We start from the raw sequence: 21936 nt of genomic DNA, 5'->3' as shown, positions 1-21936 counted from the left end.
TGCCCAAGTTGGATCCTGAGAGTTACTGGGTGTGCAGGCTTTTACTCTAGCCCTGCAGTAACCCAACGTCTCCCCCTATAGCTGGTAGCGGGCAGCGTGGTGATGGCCTTTGAGGAAGTGTGTCCGGACCGTATTGACCTGATCCATAAGAACTACCGTAAACTCTGCAACCTGCTGGTGGACGTGGAGGAGTGGGGTCAGGTGGTCATCATCACCATGTTGACCCGCTACGCCAGGACGCAGTTCACCAGCCCCTGGAAAGAGGTGAGGAAGAAAGATGGTGGGGGGGGGGGGGTCAAGTTGACACAGCACACCAGCCTGTGGAAAGAGGTGCGAGATGGGGAGCGAGGGAGGCGAATAAGTGGTTTGTGTCAGAACGACATTGTGTGGCGTGAGCTCTAATGAACGTTCTTTTCATTTAGATTTGAGATGTAGTGGCTTCTCTTGAACGTCTCATCAGCGAAAAAGGAAAGGGCTCAGTTAGGGACTAAACACCGGATATCGATCAGACATCAACACTGAAGTAATAATGTCATTATAGAATATAGCCTGTAGTAAATGAATCAAAAAAGACTAAGGAGACATGTCAGTCAGTGTGTTTTATTTTTGATAGTTTACTATTAAGTTATCTCAATAATGAACAAAGCAACCCTACGCAAGATGTGCTGTCAGTATCCATCTGTTTTGTCGTTTTGACGAAGGTCAGAGGAGCAAAACGTTAGCGCGGTTAAAAAAGTGCTAGTTAGCGAACTTCTCCAACTCACCTGCAAGCAACTTCTAGATGTGCGTATGCATCTGGCTTGGGTTGGCTAGCATGCGGTGAATAACAGAATGAAAGACACGTGTGTGTGTGTGTGTTTCAGGACGGTCTGTTTGATGAGAACAGTGAGACGGCGTTCTATGAGTCTGATGAGAAGAAGACGAAAAATGGGGACGAAAAGAAGTCCTACATGATGGACCCCGACCACAGACTGCTTCTGAGGAACACCAAGCCTCTACTACAGAGTAGAAACACTGCCGTGAGTCTCACCACACACACACACACACACTGCTCTGAAGCACACTGGTCCGAGACTCTCTCACAAACCGATGCATAAACACACACGCATCCAGTGTTGACTGCTGTTGAACCTGCTGGCTGTGAGGGATACAGGCAGCCTTGATGAAGGCGTCTGAGCATGGGGTTCTGTTGTCACTCCTTCCGCACAGCTGTCTCCGGAACCGAGGCTACGCCACGACTGATGCTGCACACACACACACACACACTGAGCAGGTCTCCATCACCCAGGAGACTTAAGGTCTGTGCGGCAGTGTAGCAGCGGGAGGAAAAATGTGACGCGTTGTCTTTTTAACAGCGAGAACGCGATGCGGCCCTCCGTCATACCGTCACGTCTTCCAAATGTGACTCCTCAGTCCTCTGGCTGACTCTGGCTGTCTGTTACCTTCTACATGACATTCCTCGCATTACAAAAAAAAACGCATGACTTTGGTGTTGCTATTTGATATATGGAGCTTTTTAAAGAGCTTTGTGTCCTGAGGGGAGGATGAAAGACCCGTCCTACACGAGGAGGAGATACACACAGACCTGGGATCAGGCAGTGCTGTATCGTCTTGCCGAATCCTAGGGTCTGTGACGCCAAACAATGGCGTGACAATGACCACAGGACTCGGCAAGACGGCACAAATTCAACTGGGACCAGGCTAGATAGGGGCATGCCTGGAGTTGAGAAACAACCTCCTGTATTTGAGGCGTGGCTAGAAGGGCCATGTTAGAGGGGGGGAAAAAACCTGTTCACGTCTGTCGTTTCAGGTGGTGGTGTCAGTAGCTCAGCTGTACTGGCACCTGGCTCCTAAACACGAGGTCGGCGTCATCACCAAGTCACTGGTCAGACTGCTCCGAAGCCACAGGTACACGCCAACCCCTATCTGTATGTTTTTTTCTCTTCTCTCTCCCTCTCTGTGTCTCTCTTGTGAGGACAAAAAAAAGGGCACTCCATAATGTTTCCGCTCTGTCTCTCCCTGTCAGAGAGGTGCAGTACGTTGTGTTACAGAACATCGCCACCATGTCTATCCAGAGGAAGGTAAGGCTCTAAACATGGCTCCTCTCTTCAGTGTCTGCTGCGGGACAGATAATTGTGTGTGTGTGTGTGTTACCTGTTTTTACTAACGGTGTGGCTGCGTGAAGGAAGGTAAGGCTCTAAACATGGCTCCTCTCTTCAGTGTCTGCTGCGGGACAGATAATGGTGTGTGTGTGTGTTACCTGTTTTTACTAACGGTGTGGCTGCGTGAAGGAAGGTAAGGCTCTAAACATGGCTCCTCTCTTCAGTGTCTGCTGCGGGACAGATAATGGTGTGTGTGTGTGTTACCTGTTTTTACTAACGGTGTGGCTGCGTGAAGGAAGGTAAGGCTCTAAACATGGCTCCTCTCTTCAGTGTCTGCTGCGGGACAGATAATGGTGTGTGTGTGTGTGTTACCTGTTTTTACTAACGGTGTGGCTGCGTGAAGGAAGGTAAGGCTCTAAACATGGCTCCTCTCTTCAGTGTCTGCTGCGGGACAGATAATGGTGTGTGTGTGTGTTACCTGTTTTTACTAACGGTGTGGCTGCGTGAAGGAAGGTAAGGCTCTAAACATGGCTCCTCTCTTCAGTGTCTGCTGCGGGACAGATAATGGTGGCCTTGTTTATATTATGAAGTATCATTATGGTTTTATGTTCTCCCGCCAGGGCATGTTTGAACCTTACATGAAGAGTTTCTATGTGAGATCCACAGATGCCACTCACATCAAATCGCTCAAGGTAAGCTCCCTCGTGATGACCAAGCTAATGTAAAAGTAAACCATGAGGTCAGGTGTGTGTGTGTGTGTGATCAGACCCATCTTGTCTCCCCAGCTGGAGATCTTGACCAGTCTGGCCAACGAAGCCAACATCTCAACCATCCTTAGAGAGTTCCAGGTAGGTCTCTGTCTCTCTCTCTCTGGGTTACATTCTGTATCAAATTCAAGCTGCTTTACTGGCATGAAAAACATTGTCAATATTGCCAAAGCAACAATGTATACAATATACACTGCTCAAAAAAATAAAGGGAACACTTAAACAACACAATGTAACTCCAAATCAATCACACTTCTGTGAAATCAAACTGTCCACTTAGGAAACAACACTGATTGACAATACATTTCACATGCTGTTGTGCAAATGGAATAGACAACAGGTGGAAATTATAGGCAATTAGCAAGACACCCCCAATAAAGGAGTGGTTCTGCAGGTGGGGACCACAGACTACTTCTCAGTTCCTATGCTTCCTGGCTGATCTTTTGGTCACTTTTGAATGCTGGTGGTGCTCTCACTCTAGTGGTAGCATGAGATGGAGTCTACAACCCACACAAGTGGCTCAGGTAGTGCAGCTCATCCAGGATGGAACATCAATGCGAGCTGTGGCAAGAAGGTTTGCTGTGTCTGTCAGCGTAGTGTCCAGAGCATGGAGGCGCTACCAGGAGACAGGCCAGTACATCAGGAGACGTGGAGGAGACCGTAGGAGGGCAACAACCCAGCAGCAGGACCGCTACCTCCGCCTTTGTTCAAGGAGGAGCACTGCCAGAGCCCTGCAAAATGACCTCCAGCAGGCCACAAATGTGCATGTGTCTGCTCAAACGGTCAGAAACAGACTCCATGAGGGTGGTATGAGGGCCCGACGTCCACAGGTGGTGGTTGTGCTTACAGCCCAACACCGTGCAGGACGCTTGGCATTTGCCAGAGAACACCAAGATTGGCAAATTCGCCACTGTGCTCTTCACAGATGAAAGCAAGTTCAGACTGAGCACATGACAGTCTGGAGACGCCGTGGAGAACGTTCGGCTGCCTGCAACATCCTCCAGCATGACCGGTTTGGCGGTGGGTCAGTCATGGTATGGGGTGGCATTTCTTTGGGGGGCCGCACAGCCCTCCATGTGCTCGCCAGAGGTAGCCTGACTGCCATTAGGTACCGAGATGAGATCCTCAGTCCCCTTGTGAGACCATATGCTGGTGCGGTTGGCCCTGGGTTCCTCCTAATGCAAGACAATGCTAGACCTCATGTGGCTGGAGTGTGTCAGCAGTTCCTGCAAGAGGAAGGCATTGATGCTATGGACTGGCCCGCCCGTTCCCCAGACCTGAATCCAATTGAGCACATCTGGGACATCATGTCTCGCTCCATCCACCAACACCACGTTGCACCACAGACTGTCCAGGAGTTGGATGCTTTAGTCCAGGTCTGGGAGGAGATCCCTCAGGAGACCATCAGGAGCATGCGCAGGCGTTGTAGGGAGGTCATACAGGCACGTGGAGGCCACACACTACTGAGCCTCATTTTGACTTGTTTTAAGGACATTCCATCAAAGTTGGATCAGCCTGTAGTGTGGTTTTCCACTTTAATTTTGAGTGTGACTCTAAATCCAGACCTCCATGGGTTGATAAATTTGATTTCAATTGATCATTTTTGTGTGATTTTGTTGTCAGCACATTCAACTATGTAAAGAAAAAAGTATTTAATAAGAATATTTAATTCATTCAGATCTAGGATGTTATTTTAGTGTTCCCTTTAGTTTTTTGAGCAGTGTACATTGTAATAAAATTATAAACAATAACAAATGATAATAGAAAATGGTAGTAAAATTAAATCCGAAAATAATAACAATAAAATGGTAAGTCAATAGTAGAAATGTAATCCATCTTTTTTTTACATCTAAGTATGAAACTAACTTATAACTAAATAATGGTCATCTTCACCATTTACATCAGTACTACAACTACTATCATCATTACCACTACCACCACCATCATTAAACTGCTACCATTACCACCCATACCACTACTATTTGGAGTGATTAATAATAATAGTAGTAGTAACAATAATAGTAATAATAAGTAAGTTACTGTTTACTATGCAGATGTTATTATTCAGTGTCCCTCAGGCTATGGCAGGCAAATGCATATTTGGCTGCAAGAGGAGCCATTGCTCCTTCGCCCATGAGTATTTTTAGTTTTTCCTCTGGGTGTAATAAGTTCAAATTTGGAATAAATATTCCTCAAAGAGATTCATTATTCACAAAAATGACTACATTTATCACAGTAAAGGAGAAAGTGCATCTCTGTCTCTACCTCCCCTGTCGTGCAGTGACCACATACACGCTCCTCTTTGGGTAGCCATGTCTTTTTATGTCTGCCGGTTTCTATTGCCAATCGGTGGTCACTCAGCCTGTACTTGGTAAGGACTGAGAGGGCTCGTTTCTGGGCTCAGCCTTGTTGGTGAGGTCCAACACCAGCTGACTGAGAGGGCTCGTTTCTGGGCTCAGCTCTTGGGTTTGAAGTGATTTAAATTGCAGACTTGAATTTGGACTTGAATTTAGATGTAACCAACATTTTAATGATCTTTTCTGTATCTTCATTATTACTGGAAAACGGCCCAATTCTGCCCTACATGCATTATTTGGTGTATTTCTCTGGACTTGTAGGATTTTCCGACAGAATTCTGCATGTAGGGCTTCAATTGCATGTTTGTCCCACATTTTAAAGTCCAGTTTATTGAGTGGCCCCCAAACCTCACTTCCATAAAGAGCTATTGGTAGGATTACACTGTCAAATATTTTAGTCCAAATTCTAATTGGGATGTTGATTTTGAATAATTTCATTTTTATTGCATACATTGCTCTGCGGGCTTTTTCTTTGAGTGCATTCACTGCCATATTAAAGTTTCCCGATGCAGATATGGTCAATTTTGGTGGTGTTCAGGGTGAATTTATATTTGTCCATCTGACATGTTTTTTTGGGGGAAATCATGATTTACGTTTTTTGTAAATTTACTGCCAGGGCCCAATTATGGCAATATTGCTCTACAACAGCATATAGCAGGTATTTCACCTCTGTGTCAAATAGAGTCCTGGCGCTGGAGAATGGTCCAACATGTCTGCTAATTCATTGATATAAATGTTGAACAGATTTGGACTCAAACTGCAGCCTTGTCTCACACCTCGATGTTGTGAAAATAATTCTGTTCTTTGGTTTTTGATATTTATTGCACACACATTTTATTAAATCATACAACACCAAGCCCACTTTGGAGAATGTTGTAGAATTGGATCGGGGAGATGAGCCCCTGGTTACAGCCAGAAGTTAACACCATGTTGAACAATTTAAGCACAGCATTTTGCAACTCAGGTGTGCTGTTTTTCAGCATTTCATTTCTGATGTTGTCTACACCACAAGCCTTCTTTGATTTAATAGATTTTAGCTTTTCATTTAGTTCTTGTTGGGTTATTGGGTAATCTAATGGATTTTGGTTGTTTTTAATGACTGATTCAAGGATGTTCCATTTTTCTTTAATTTCTAATTGGTTTTGTTGTAAGTCTTTTTGTGGGATGTTTTTGTATAGATTATCAAAATAAGTTTTCCAAATTCCTACATCTTGTATGGCTAATTCTTGTGGCTTTGTTGTGCTTAAATTATTCCACATGTCCCAGAACTGATTTTGGTCAATTGCGTTTTCAATTTCATCAAGTGTCTTGTTGGTATGATTCAATTTCTTGCGTTTCAGTGTTTGTTTATACTGTTTCAGAGTTTCAAAGTATTCATATCGTAGCTCTGGGTTGTTTGGCTGCTTATGTTTTTTGTTTGACATTTGTCTTAGGTGTTTTCTAATTGTTTTACATTCATTATCAAACCTTTTTTCCGAAACTTTTTGTTTCTGATGTTGCATTCTCGTTTTGATTATCTCTAACATTCTCGCTCTCTCTCACTCTCTCTCTCTGATTATTTCGGTTATATTGTCTCTCGCGCTCTTGATTCTCTGTTAGATTCTCTCTCTCTCTATCTCTATCTCTATCACTGGCAGCGGTTCCACATATATTATCGCCTTTTTAGATACAATGAATGGCTCCACCTTGTGCTTTGATTTGAACAGACTTATGTGAAGAGCCAAGACAAGCAGTTTGCAGCCGGTACCATCCAGGCCATCGGCAGGTGTGCCACCAACATCTCTGAGGTGACAGACACCTGCCTCCAAGGACTGGTGCTGCTGCTCTCCAACCGAGACGGTACAGAACCACTGACCGATTTGATTGATTGATCGACTGATTGGTTCTCTTTGTCCAGAGAATCAGTCGATCGGTTGTCTTTGTCCTGCTCCGGTTCAAAGTTGGATATATGTGTCAAACCCTCTCTTTTGTATATATTGTTTTAACCACTTAGATGCGAAGTCTCCAGTTTGAGGCACTTGAGTGGTTCTGGTAGTATTTGTTCTAAATGGATATGTGGACACCATAGCTTGAAGTGGCTTGCATTGAGCGGTAGCCCTGATTCTCATGGACAGAGGATTATGTCTCTTCTGCCTGTGTGAAGCAAGGTGGTGACAACTGACAACACTGTCCAACACCTGGCTGAACCCTACTTCACAGCCACTAACACTGCATATGCCTGGAATCCTTACACCCTAACGCAGCAGGAGAGATTGGTTTTGTAGCTGTAGCACATTCAGATTTTTTTATTTTTTTAGTCAGGGACAAGATTAATATGAGATGAAAGGCGAGTCCCTAACGAGTTTAGGAAGCTAAACTAGAGCTCTGGGAGACGCGATGGGGGCAGATGTTTTGCACATTTTATGCAGGTTTTCTCTAACACAATATACAAAAATGTATTTTACAGTTCTAAGGAAGGTGAAATCTTATAGGTAGTCATTTTATAAATTGATTATACTATATTTAGTAAACATAATTTCATGCCTTTTTCATACTTTTGTTGAATAGGCAATACATCTCATACAATATTTCATATTTTTATTATGTTTGTACTGTACTTCAGCTTGTGTCCTCAAGTGACTACACCTCAGCAGTGTGTGCAGCAACAATCCCACAAAAAGTAATGATTTATCATGAGGGCCATAAACAATAACTAGTAACTGTTTATGGCCCTTCTCATGATAAATAATTACTTTTGGGGGATTTCGTATATATTACTTTTTGATTACATTTAGTTACATTTTGAAATGGAAATGTATCGTCTCCTCACAGAGACGGTGGTGGCTGAGAGCGTGGTGGTCATCAAGAAGCTTCTCCAGACCCAGCCCACCCAGCACAGTGACATCATCAAACACATGGCCAAGCTCTTCGACAACATCGCTGTACGTCTACCGCGACCTCAGTGCGTCTGTGTACTTGCTCTTGTGCCCGAGCGAGTCGGGACTCAAAATGCACACCCCCCAAAAACCAGACTAACCCCTCTTGTGTGTCAAGGTGCCGATGGCGCGGGCCAGCATCCTGTGGCTGATGGGGGAGTACTGTGAGAGGGTCCCTCAGATCGCCCCCGACGTCCTCCGCAAGATGGCCAAGAGCTTCACCTCCGAGGAGGACATCGTCAAGCTGCAGACAGTCAACCTGGCTGCCAAACTCTACCTCACCAACTCCAAACAGGTACATTAGCCTACGCTAAACAGTAGGTACACTGAACAGTCGAGTCGGCTGTACATGTTGCAGCGTTATTCTGCCCTAATTCATCATAATTCATCTTATACTACTTTTATTGTCATGGAAGTAAACAACGTCATTAGCCTCCAGTTTCTTGTTATTTGGCTCCAACAATCAAATTTTCCCCACTTCCTTAAGTGCAAGCTTTAACGTTGCGCGTCGTTGCCTTGCCTCTGTTTGAGAACGGATCTGTAGTTACATCGGATGCAGAGCAATATGGCGGCCAGGCTGGGTTTATGAGCACACTGCAGATGCTGCCGCCTCAAATGAGCACGTTATTAGACCTCTTTCCCCTTGCTAATGTTTCAGAGAGATGAGGATGGTGGGAGGGCTGGGAGGGAAGAGAGTGGGATGGTGAGAGGGCTGGGAGGGAAGAGAGTGGGATGGTGAGAGGGCTGGGAGGGAAGAGAGTGGGATGGTGAGAGGGCTGGGAGGGAAGAGAGTGGGATGGTGAGAGGGCTGGGAGGGAAGAGAGTGGGATGGTGAGATTCTAGGCAGACGGCGAGGGAAGAGGTTAAAAAAAGTGTGGGGGGGGGGGGTGAAGAAATAGAGGGAGGTGTGAGCGTGGTAATGTCGACCTTCTGGGGTCGTAACTCTTGGTTTTTATACCTCCCTGAATAATATATGTTAAAGGCAAGCGCTCCCCATATCAGACCATAAACCCACCTGGCACAGAGAGGTTGTCACTCATACGGCTAGAGAGGGGGAGCAGACTGGAGGAGAACAGTGTGTTTGTATGAAGTAAATGTAGTGGGACGCACCATACGGATTCATGAGCTTACCTTAATGGAGCTATGTTCTTCTTTTTTTATGTTGGATTGGCGGTGTCTTCTCTCTCCCGCTTCCTCCCCTCCATCTTTCTCTCCCCCTCCTCCTTCTCCCCCCCATATCTCCCTTTTTCCCTCTGTCCTTCTGTCTCTCCCAACACCCAGACCAAGTTGTTGACCCAGTACATTTTGAACCTGGGGAAATATGACCAGAACTATGACATCAGAGACCGCACGCGCTTCATCCGCCAGCTCATTGTGCCCAATGAGAAGAGCGGCGCACTCGGCAAGTACGCCCGCCGCATCCTGCTGGCGCCCAAGCCGGCGCCCGTCCTCGAGTCCACATACAAAGGTACCTTTGGAAGTAGTGCACTAAATAGGGAATAGGGTGCCCTTTAGGAGACACACGGGTGTTTTTAATATGCTGGTGTGAGTCTGTGAATGGCAGAGGGTCCAGGGCCCTCTCTCTCTCTCTCTCTCTCTCTCCCGGCTCTGATGAGATGGGTGAATTATTACCTGGCTAATGATAACCTTTGAGATGCAGATAACACACACACACACACACACACACACACAGTTAACTTGAATCCAGATGAGAGAAAGACAGAAGCAGCCTCCGAAACATTATTATTCTGCAGTGGTCTCTGCGTCTACTAGATGTTTATGAAAAACGTTACCACTCCTGTCATTCTTAATATTCACCCTTTTAACTCTTGATTTCTTTTCTCCCTCTCTGTTTCGTTAGAGAAGGCCGACCTCCCCAGGCACTTTGACTGATTACACCTCCTATATTGACCATTAGGGAGGGAGAATCGTTTTACTCTTGTGCGTGTGGGCTCCTGGACCCTTTATTAAACAGCAGTGTGTGTGTGTGTGTGTGTGTGTGTGTGTGTGTGTGTGTGTACAGTGACATTTCAGAGTGTTTAATGCCAATTACTCTCTGTCCTGCTGATTGAGAGAGCACTGCTGTGACATTGAGACCCCTGCCTCTCTTTCTCTACCCCTTTCTCGTCCTCCAATGTTACTCATTATGTTTCTTGTCCCTCTTTTCTCCCCTCCAACCCCCCCCCACCCCTACCATTTCCCCTTCGTCCTCTCACCCCCTCTCCCTCCTCCAATGTTACTCATTATGTTTCTCCTCTGACATTTTCCCTTCTCTTTGTCTAACCTTTTTCCTTTACTTCCTCCCTCTCTCCGTCTTCTCTCCCCTCCATCACTCTCTGTCAGACCGTGATCGTTACCAGTTGGGAACGCTGTCCCACACCATCAACACCAAAGCCAGTGGCTACCTGGAGCTCTCTGATTGGCCTGCTGTGGCTCCTGACCAATCAGTGAGGAACGTGGAGGTGATTGAGCCGGTAAGGATCCATCTTTACTTCTACTACCCGTTCCCGCTCATCACCCAGGCCCTACACCAAGGGTGGTCAATTCATTTTAATACAGCTCCGTGTTGATACACTATGAATATAAGTGTATGTGGACACTCCTTCAAATTAGTGGATTCGGCAATTTCAGCCACACCCGTTGCTGACAGGTGTATAAAATTGAGCACAGAGCCATGGGAGCTCCATAGACACACATTGGCAATAGGATGGCCTTCCTGAAGAGCTGAGTGACTTTCAACGTGGCACTGTCATAGGATGGTACCTTTCCAACAGTTGGTCAAATTTCTGCCCTGCTAGAGATGCCTCGGTCAACTGTAAGTGCTGTTATTGTGAAGTGGAAACATCTAGGAACAACAGCTCAGCCGCAAATTGTTAGGCCACACAAGCTCACAGAACGGGACCATCAAGTGCTGAAGTGAGTTCAAAACGGCCTCCGGAAGCCACATCATCAAATAACTGTTAGTTGGGAGCTTCATGAAATGGGCTTCCATGGCCGAGCAGCCGCACACAAGCCTAAGCTTACCGTGCACAATGCCAAGCGTTGACTGGAGTGGTATAAAGCTCGCCGCCATTGGACTCAGGAGCAGTGAGGAGCAGCTACTTTGAAGAATCTCAAATATAAAATATATTTAGATTTGTTTAACATGTTTTTGGCTACTACATGATTCCATATGTGTTATTTCCTAGTTTTCATGTCTTCACTATTATTCTACAAAGCAGAATATAGTATTAAAACGCAAGAAAAACCCTTGAATTAGTAGATTTGTCCAAACCTTTTGACTGGTACTGTACTTTTTGTTTCAATCTTTCCTCACTTCCTCTTACTGTATCTCCCTTCCTGTGACATCACTTCCTAATCCGTTGCCAGGTGAAGGAGTGGGCTCCGTCGCTAGGGAAGACTGGAAAGTCCAAGCTGTCCAAGTCATCAGATGATAAGTTCTACTCTGACTCTGGAGAGGAGAAGGAGAAGGGCTCAGGGAGTAGTAGCAGTGATGACAGCAGCAGCAGCAGCAGCAGCAGTAGTGAAGGTCTGTTTGGCCATGTGTGTACCATAAAGTATGTTATTTTGTGAGGGCTTGCAATGCCAGTCAAGGTTGTATTCATAATCGTACGAGATGAAACTGTGTGTGTGTTAGAGTCTAGCAGTGAGGCGGAGAGCGATGAGGAAAAGAGCAGTAGTCAGAGCAGTGAAGAGTCCGACAAGTCCTCCAGCCTATCAGAGAAGAGTTCCAGTGAGTCTGACTCTGAACAGAAGAAAACAACTAAGAAACCACCACAGAAGAAGACAGTCAAACCAACGACCAAAGACAGGTACTATAATGAATTATTCAACACGTATAGTTGTGATTAAGTATGTTGACACCGTTGTACGATTCACTATTTTACTGCTGAGGGGCTTTCTGAAGTCGGCTCAGTCTTTGAACAATCCTCGCCGTTTTTGATTTGGGTTTCGGTATATATATTTTTTGCAATAAATTAAGTCCGTTGAATTTTGTAACGACACAGAATACAACTATTAATAAAAGCCCATTGCTGCTTATCGCTTTTTTTTTCCTTCTTTTTTTTCACATGACTTTACTTTAATAAAATAGTTTAGTAGGCTATGTTAAATAGCTGTTTTAGTATGATGGTGACTTTAGTAGCAGTTTCATTAATACAAGTAATGACTTCCCATCCTTTATCACATGACTTTAATCAAATATTTCAGTTGTGTAATATTACATTCTTTTCTTATGATGACTTTGGTATTTCATGCCGAGTCATCACACCTCTGCTCAGGCAGTAGCAGCCACCATCTATTGCTCTGCTCCCCAATGAGTCATCCTAGTTAGGCTAACTAGCTGGTGGACGAAATCACTATTTTAGTAGTTCAAAGTACGTAAGGCATACCTTCAAACCTGTTTGTAATGCCAGCTATCAGTCAATTCGATGTATTATTGGCTAGAGATGGGGCTACCTCACGAAGCAACTGTTTCCATTTCTGTCCCACTCCCTCATGTCACGCTCTTCTCTCTTTCTCTTGTGTCTGTGAAGAAGGCTACGTAATGGCCATTGTACCACGTTTTCTGCTGTAAACTTTGTTGAAAACTATGACTTCCTACTAAGTCCAACAACAGTGCTTTGAGCTCACAGAAAATACCAGAACTAAATGGAATTAGAATCATTGAACAGACGTTTGTCGATTTTATTTAATTTTTTATATTTTTTTTACCGGAAATACAATGACATTTCAGCTAATCTCACTATATTTATTCAAATTGTTGAAATTCAAACGTTTGGTTTCCATGTGTTTTTGTTTGATTTACAGCTGCACAGGACCAAGAAATTGAAATGAATTTGGTTGGAAGCAAGTGATTTTCGTTTACTGTGTAATTCGTCTCCCCTGTGGTAAATAGCTGTTCAACTAGTTCTGAAAAGAGGAACTTTCTGCTTTATTGTGCTCCATTGTGAAGGGCTCTCATAACGGCAGTGCAGCTGTGGATTGGTCATTTAGCTTCCTGTTGGTAGCAATGAATGAGATCTGAGACATTACTGTTGAACACAGACACACACTTGTCCCTGATACGTTCTATTTCACACTCTCACACAATGCTCTCTCACACGTACACACACACCCTACCTGCTCGCGCTGTGTGACAGGCCGGCAGCTGACCCTGTTCCCTCCATTAGAGGGTGTAATTAGACCAGCTCACCCCAGTGCTTCCACGCACGCACCCACACATGCTATACCCACTATCCCACACACACTATCTCGCTCTCAAACACACACACACAGTAATTATCCTAGCTCACCCCAGTGCTTCCACAACAAACACAGCATAATGCCCTCATTACGGCCCAGTCATTCCAGGCAGGGCTTAATCAGGCCCGCTCTGATTTATATCGCTTTTTCCTGTTCGCAACAAATGAAATCTGTAGGCCAAATTAATACTGGCTTCTCATCATCGGCCAAGTTAAAAAGCCAGTTACCGTCACAATTCTGCTCGTTAATTTAACAGCTGAAAATCCCAGGCAGCCCGAGTAAACACTCATTATCAGGACAAATTGGAGAGAGAGAGATGGAAAGAGGAGAGAGAGCGAGCGAGGGAGGAGGATGAAAAAAGTTTCAACGAAAGCGATATTAAATTAAGTGGGCAAACCAAAACAGATTGATCTTGGTTGTTCTGACAGAGTTTTAGCATGAGCTCCAGCAGACTGCAGTACGCGGTGGGGGTTTTGGTTCCAGTGCCTTTAATGGATAGATGCATAACACGTTCCCCTTTTTATAATGAAACTTTTCATGTTTTAATATAGGAAAAACCCAAGTTAATGTTATATTTCAATCTGTGTTAGACGGAACCCGCGGTATGGGAAACGGCGCCCACCGTCTGCCCCAAGGCCGTTATGTTTTGTTTTTGTTGACAAGGTGAGGAGTATCGCACAACGTGATATCCACATGTCTTTTCAGTACATATTCTGCTGTTTGATCACACGTGCAATGACGTCGGAGGGAGAAAAAAGCCAGTGTTCATTGTTTGCCCTATCTTGTTTGTTATATAGCAAACGGTAGTGGCAGTTTCACCGCTTATGATTCTATATGACTTTTTTTCCTCCCAATAACCCTTCAAGATGCACTCCTTCATCTCACAGGTACATATAGAAGACACTTGTGGAGTTTTGGATGGCGGTTATTGGCCAGCCAATTACTTTTGGCTGCAATTCCTGGCTACATGTGCTGCCCATAGAAAGTCAATGATTTAATAATGGTTTAATGGCATAACGGGTGGACTGGCGGCCATTGCCAGTGTAGTAAAAAGGGGACCATCGAGTTGTCCCAGAAGCTTGGGCGCTGCACAAAAACCTGTGAACCCAGACAGATGGTGTGATGGGTCTGCAGCAAGAAAGATGTTGCATAAAGTTTACTTCAGCGTACTCCGTTGCGAGTGTACCCATAGGCTAGGTTGAAGATGACAAATGATATATGTTTTCCACCTAGCCCATAGGAGCACAGCAGGAAGTAAAAGCAGGAAGTGCACCCATCAATCTGTGCTTTTAAAAAATATATATCTATTAACAACAAATCAATACAGAAAGTACATGAGGGAACACAAGTGTGTGTGTATATATAGATTATAAACCATGGACAATCGAGCTAGGGGCTGGGCTAGGGGGTACAATATCACATAAGGACCGTAAGGAGCATACATACACTTACTCTAACAAAAAAAGCTGTTAGAATTGTATTTAACTCTTTTTGTAGGGTAAGAAAATGTTGTTGTTTTTTTGTAAATTTACATTTGTGGTTATGAAATTTGGCCAAAAGAATAATGAAATGAATTACATAAAAATTTTCTGCTTATTTCTATCGTATGTAAAGAATCCAAGCAGTACATCTCCACAATAGTGTAAAATCTTAATAAATGTGTTCAATTATAAACCTACTGATGTCTTGGCACAGTTTTCTTACATGAATACAATGCCAAAAAAGATGCAACACCGTTTCTGGGTGGTCATTACAAAAGGAGCAATTTGAGTTGATGTTTTCCTTAAACTTCTTCATATAGTGGTTGGCAGGATCATATTTATTAATAATTTTAAATGAAACTCCCTTAATTTTGTTAACAAGTAGGTATGTGTGTGGCAACAGCCCAACTTTTTTCCAACAGATATTATCAATAAATCCTTTCCAATAAGGCATGACATAAGGTATAGGTATACAACATCCTGTTGAAACAAGGTTCGTATCGCTCTGTTGTTGAATGGACCAAAAGAGAAAAACAAATATTTCCTACTGATGAGTCAACAGGGTCAATAGAAGGTAGGCTCTGAGGGTCAGGTCTTGACACGTTCCTGAATAACAGAGCAACACCTGAGGGAATGGAGTCTAAAACAATTGAAAAATCTTTAGGTGTTACAGGGACCTTGTAAAGTGATAAGAATTCCTTATAACTGAGTAAACGACCCTCTGCATTTACCAGTTGGCTCACCAATAGGATATTATTTCGGAACCAATATTCTAAAAACAGAAGTATGTTTATACAATATATCCCGATTATTCCATATATAATATCTGTGTGGAGAAAAATTGTGTTTATAAATTAAGGACCATGACAAGAGCACCTGCCGATGAAAAGCAGAACGTTTCATGGGAATTTTGTCAATATTATAATTGCAAAACAACATGAAGTGAAGGCCACCAAAAGTAGAGAAGACATGATGAGGAATAAAATTCCAGATAGAAGTGGGTCTTAGGAATTGTTTTATCCAATTGATCTTAAAAGTATTATTTAAGGTAGTAAAGTCCAGAAAATTCAGTCCACCATTCTGTCCACCAAGTGTTCATTACAACAGTTTTCCTAATGTGATGGATACGGTTTCTCCAAAGACCAGATACTTTTCAACTTTCTATCTCCTTGCTTATTTTACTGTCAAGATAGAGCGCCGTATGTTAGTCTAGAGATACCTTCGGCCTTGGTTATTAGGACTCTACCTTTTAAAGATAAGTCCCTCTGTAGCCATTGATTTAGTTTCTTCTGGGTATTTTTAATAAGAGGGTTAAAATTTAGTAAGCCTCTAGACTTCTGATCCTTTGTAATGGTTTTGCTTAAATATGGAAGTTCTTCTTTTACTGGAATACCATAATATGAAGGTGTCACACAATCTTTGACAGCTACGAGTTCACATTTATTAATGTTAAGATATAGACCAGACGCTTTGGAAAAGGATTGTATCACCTTGATCGATATGGGAATTTGGTTAGCGTCTTTCAGAAAAAGTGTAGTATCATCAGCCAGCTGGCTTATAATCATTTCTTTACCAGGCATGGAAATACCTTGTACAGGGCTATTATTTAAAGAATTTGCAAGAAGTTGGGTGATTTCATAATAACAGGTACGGAGAGATGGGACAACCTTGCCTAATTCCTCTCTTTAACTCAAATCTGGGTGAAGTGCCATTTTTCAATTTGATAGAGCTGTTACCATTTGCATAGAGAGTCTTAATAGCCTTGCAGAATAAATCCCCAAAGCCAAGTCTCTCAAGGGAGTGGAAGAGGAACTGATGCTCTACTGTGTCAAATGCTTTATAAAAATCAAAAAATAATATGAAGCTATCCTCAGTTATTAGGTCTGAGTAGTCAAGTATGTCTAATACTAGTCTGACATTGTTAGAAATATGTCTGTTCTTCATAAAGCCAGACTGTTTCATCAATGATTGCATCCAGGACTTCTTTAATTATTTTTGCAAGTAGTAAGTAATATCTTAGTCATTATTAAGAAGACAAATTGGACGCCAGTTATCGATGAGCAGCACTTCTTTTTTAGGCTTAGTTATCAGTGTTATTAACCCCTGACTCATTGTAGGAGGGAGAACATTGTTTTTAATACTCTCTAAAAAGACTTCAAATAGGAAGGGAGCTACTTGTTCAGAAAATAATTTGTAAAATTCTGATGTAATTCCATCAACACCTGGTGATTTATTGTTCTTTAGATGTTTGATAGACTCTATAATCTCTTCAACTTTGATGGGCTCATCACACTGTTTAGATTCTATATCACTGATAGAGTGAACATTATTCAGTGAGTTAAAAAACATATCTGTGGATTCCTGACAGTACGTAGAGCTATAAATTTTTCTGTAAAAATTGCTACAGTATTTTGCAATTAATTTTTGGTAATCTGTAATAACACCATCAATGTTTAACTTATGGATAGTGTTATTTTTAGAGTGAAATTTCTCAAGTCTAAAGAAATAGGATGAATTCTGTTCTCCCTCCTTAATCCATGTTTTCCTAGATCTAATAAAGGCTCCTTCTGCATTTTAATTTATATACATTATCCAGTTTATTTTGTAACTCAATTAGTTCCATCTTCTCCTCCCCGTTAGGTCGGCTGGGGACCTCTGAGAAAGGGAAGTTATCTTAATGATCACCGTTTTCTCCTCAGCTCTTCTGGTCTTAGCAAGATTACTACCATATTTTCTAAGGTATTTGGACACCTCAAATTTAAAGAGCTCCCAGTTCTTGCAATAAGATTTTTCTTCACAAGCCTTTTCCCAAAAGTGTGACAGCAGATCTTTAACCTCAATTTGAACTATATCATTATTTAATAATGAGCTATTTATCTTCCAGTAGGATGCTCTACCAAGGTTAGTATCAGGGGCAAACATTCCCATCAATCTGTGCTGTGATTTGTTGATTCAACTCCACTGACGAAACGAAACAGAGACATTCCATTGCACGAGCCACATCCGTTAACTGTAATTCGAATGAAAATGTTAGATGGAAATTATTGCCTCACACTACCAGGCAGCCATTGCGAGTTTACCAGTCAACTTGCCAGGGTTAAGGGGTACCAAGCCAGTTTTACTCATTCTATTTCTGTGTGCTGTTGCTGCGGTAAAGGGGGGCGTTGCCTAGGCAACCGAAGACTTGGAGCAAACAACACCTCGCTGGTTTCAGCTCGGAGCAACAAATTGTTTACAACAGTCAACCACAAGAATGTCCATCCCGACGTCCCACAACAACAAAAAAATAAATCACGACGGTTATTTTATTTCCATGACTGTCTTCAGCCATAACCGTCAGTTATACAGTAATTGTACCAGCCCCCAGTTGTATTGTGATTAGGCATTTGTAGCTCTCTGACACCCTTTCGTGTTATTTCTCCTCCGTGTCAGTGATTCGGACGAGAACGGGAACGTTGCTAAAGAAACCAGCAGTTCGTCTGCAGAAGAGACCTCGTCTGGTTCCGAATCTGGGTCCGACGCAGACTCCCACTCAGGCACCGACCGCAAGAAGAAAACCAAGTCTAAAGCCAAACCCAAGGTGAGATATCCAACCACGAGGGCAACTGCTTGCTGGGGGCTTCAGTTTTAGCATTGTTAACACCTCCAGAAATAACCCCTGGTGGGGGTTTCCTTTATCTGCAGCGGATTTGAATTGAGGCCATGGTCTGAGTCTGAACAGATGAACTTCTGTTGACTTGTGTCCAATCTGAGCTCTTCTCCACACTGTAAATAAGAGTGTTTGAACCAACCTTCTGTTTGTCATAGTACAACGCTATATAATGTGTTAGCGTGAGCCGTGGGAGAATCTCAATTGCATACTCCCTCGCGTCCTCTCTCCTCACCACCTTCTCTCATCCCATTGGAGAAGGTCAGATGGGAGGGACTTCTGGCTTTCTCATCCAATGGGTTTTGAGAAGGTGGTGAGGCGAGAGGACGCGAGGGAGTATGCAATTGAGATTCTCCCACGATCTTTCTCCGAGCTAGTGGAGGCCGAGAAATCAGATTCTACACAGTGGAATAGGATTTGGTCTGCTTCTTTGCAGTGTCATCTACCCCCCCCTGTCTTTTCCTTCACTCATCCCTCCCTCTTTCGTTCTCTGCTATGAAATTCTAATTTTGCATACTTTGCTTCTGTGACCTATGCATCTCTCCGTCTTTTCTTTTGCTCTTCCACTTTCTTTCACCTCGCTCACTCCGCCTGCAAACAAGGGTTCCTTCTCTATTATACCACCACCACCAAGCATCAATCAGAGACGATCTGATAAGATACGCCCTCGAACTTCATTGTTTGTTTTCACTATTACACCTTCTGTCTCTCTCTCTCTCTCTGTCCGTTAGTGGATCCCGCAGTAAGCAGAGAGGAATTGTACGGTTCTTTTATAAGATGTGAACAGGGCCGTGCTTGGTTAGGAGGGCATGGAGAGCGAGAGAGGGCCGTAAAAGCGCTCGTATGTTTAATGGCGTTTTTAATGTTGCCCGTTTTGTAGTGTAGATCTGGCGACGCACATCCTAATATTCCGAGTCGCCGTTTGACAAGCCTGGCCTAGTGGTTGGAGGTAGAGTCACTAGAGTGCATCAAGTTGTGACGGGACGCACCCCATGGCTGGCCCATGCAGATCAGAGACACGCTTCAGATGTACTGTGTGTGTGGTGTGTGTGCGCACAGCAGCCTGAGAAATGGAGTTGATCTCGATTTGAATTTTATGTACATAGCAGATATGTTTAGAAATGTCATGTTACATTGGATAGACGCTGTCAGTCAAATTTAGGTAGTGTAGACTGTAACCCCCCTAAACAATACATAGTGTTGACTTCCAATATTCTGCTTGTCATCTTTTCTCTCCTCCACTTGTTCCTCCATCTCTTTCATCTATATCCTTCATTCGTCGTGCCGTTCATGTTGAAACATTTCTCTAAAAAGGGGAAACTGTGTATATGTTATGATATACCGTTCTGTACTCTGCCAAGTGTGTTTGACTATAAATGTATTTCCCAATCCGACAGAGACCTACGGGTCGCACATTTTGAATGAGTATTTCTTTTCGTTACCCAGCACCTGTTCCAAGCCCGTGGAGATCTGTATGCTCTAGAGACAGTTTGTTTCTCATGTAGGTTTCTGGTTCTCTCTTCCACCCCCCCACCCCCCTCCCTAGATGGAGGTGAAGTCAACGAAGGAGGTGTCCCTGTTGAAGGAGGTGTCCCTGTTGGATTTGGACGACTGTACGTTTTCTGTCTGCGCTACAGCAACATAACTGTGAAAAATACATCCAACTGTAGTCATCACAATATTTCCAGTGGGAATTAAGCCTATTTCTGCCGTAAATGGCATAATATATAATATATATATTGCATTTAGCAGACACTTTTATCCTAAGTGACTTACAGTAATGTGCGCATACATTTTACTTAAGGCTGGTCCCCGGGCCTTCTCTTTGTCCTGTAGTCACTCCTACACCAGTGACCCGGCCCAAGATGTCTGTCCTCTCCCCCAGCCTGCTCGGAGACCTGGAAGGCCTGTCTCTCTCCAACATCTCCTCCACCATACAGGTTTGTGTGTGTACTGTCTGTGTTGGTTTGTCTATCCCTCCCTCTGTGTGTGTAAGTCCACTGGGTCCTGTGTGTGTGTGTCTGGTTGACAGAGCTTAGAGAGACAGCATCCAATAGTGTGTCTCCTGAATGAGTCGGGTCTCTCCGGGGGCTGAGATATCTCCTCCTGAGGTTGGCTACTGACTTCTTCTTCTCCTCCCTGAATATATTTAGTACTCCTCTCCTTCTCCCTACCCCTCCCTCTCATCCAGGTGCAGTGCCTGTGCACTGCTCCGATGCCAAACTCCGTCCATCCGTCTCTCTTTCCACCTCTCTCTGTCGCTCTTACCCTGTCGTCCCTGCACAGCGTGTCTGTGCGTGACGCTTGACCTTTCTCCCCAGTGTAACAACTCTGTCTGTCTTTTGGTTTGAGATTTATGTGCGCGCGTTGGCATCGCGCTAGTTTAGCTGAGGACCGTGCGTGACCAACCAATCGGCTAATCCATTAGAGAGCCGATATGTCCCCATAACGTCGCTGTACGGACCTGTAAAATTCCCGTTTTACTTTCCTTATCTTCTACAAAGAAGTTCCCTCGTAGCCAGTCTTTGTGTCCTTTTTTGAATTGTTCTGTCATCACTCGTCCAAGGCGTGTGTGTGTGTGCGCGTGCGTGTGTGTGTGATTGACAGCCCTTCCCAGGCCTGTCTGTATGCAGAGTGGTGTGTGTACTGAAAGGTGAAAGCCCGGGCAGTAATGGAGAATAGAATTGCAGATTAAACAGGGTGCTGTTTTCACATCAGCGTCTGATTTGAGAGTCAATCCTATGCATACATACATGATGGCCATCAGGATTCATAGACTGGGGGGGTAAATAACCTCAAAACCCTCTATTGTTACTTACTTTCAAAAGCGTACGAACAGACACACACACACACACACACACACACACACACACACACACACAGGAGCAGTGTCACCCACTCACTCACTATCTCGCTCTCTCACATACTTACCCCTGTGTCTTTTCTATATCTCACCAATCCGCCCGCAGAAGCGGTGTGTGTGTGTCTCAGCTGAGCGCTTCGGCCCTTTTTTAGAGAATTACTGCCTGGTTATCAAAGATATTTACATTAACCCTGGTCACTGTCTCTGACCCCCCCCCCTTTCCTCTCCCCCCTCTTTTTCCCTTTGTCTCTCTCCCCTTTCTCTCTTTTCTCTCTGTCATGCTCCCTCTCTCTAATAACATTTTGACATTAGAGGATCTCTCAAATGCCTTTTAAACCAACCCACCCTGCCACACACCCTCTGTCCGTGTGTGTGAGGGGGGGGTTGACTAAGGCTGATAACTTTTCATTCATAATTAGCATTGGGCGAATGGGGCTGCGTTGGGGGGAAATTGAACTGTCAGCAGCAGGGCGCGGGCCGTTTGACCCCATCACACCTGGAGGGGGCCATCATAATTTGTTCATTTGGTGCCCATCAGACGGGCCTCTCCTCCCCCGT

The 21936-nt window shown here is 44.0% G+C and overlaps 1 protein-coding gene across 1 annotated transcript in view; it reads left to right on the top strand.

Annotated features, from left to right (window-relative positions):
* Window positions 1-21936, top strand: part of LOC109873630 (AP-3 complex subunit beta-1) — a 60161-nt gene that overhangs the window by 13179 nt on the left and 25046 nt on the right. Inside the window, exons 7-22 of the mRNA XM_031808904.1 lie at window positions 82-264; window positions 864-1019; window positions 1811-1908; window positions 2027-2081; window positions 2723-2794; window positions 2888-2950; window positions 6933-7065; window positions 8038-8147; window positions 8260-8436; window positions 9423-9609; window positions 10485-10615; window positions 11511-11670; window positions 11779-11953; window positions 18299-18446; window positions 20062-20128; window positions 20352-20455. Coding sequence (XP_031664764.1) covers window positions 82-264; window positions 864-1019; window positions 1811-1908; window positions 2027-2081; window positions 2723-2794; window positions 2888-2950; window positions 6933-7065; window positions 8038-8147; window positions 8260-8436; window positions 9423-9609; window positions 10485-10615; window positions 11511-11670; window positions 11779-11953; window positions 18299-18446; window positions 20062-20128; window positions 20352-20455 — 2019 coding nt within the window. The remainder of the gene's footprint in view (window positions 1-81; window positions 265-863; window positions 1020-1810; window positions 1909-2026; window positions 2082-2722; window positions 2795-2887; window positions 2951-6932; window positions 7066-8037; window positions 8148-8259; window positions 8437-9422; window positions 9610-10484; window positions 10616-11510; window positions 11671-11778; window positions 11954-18298; window positions 18447-20061; window positions 20129-20351; window positions 20456-21936) is intronic.

Source organism: Oncorhynchus kisutch, linkage group LG29 (genome assembly GCF_002021735.2).
Source record: "Oncorhynchus kisutch isolate 150728-3 linkage group LG29, Okis_V2, whole genome shotgun sequence".
Lineage (NCBI taxonomy): Eukaryota > Metazoa > Chordata > Actinopteri > Salmoniformes > Salmonidae > Oncorhynchus > Oncorhynchus kisutch.
This window is presented reverse-complemented; position numbering and strand designations above follow the sequence as displayed.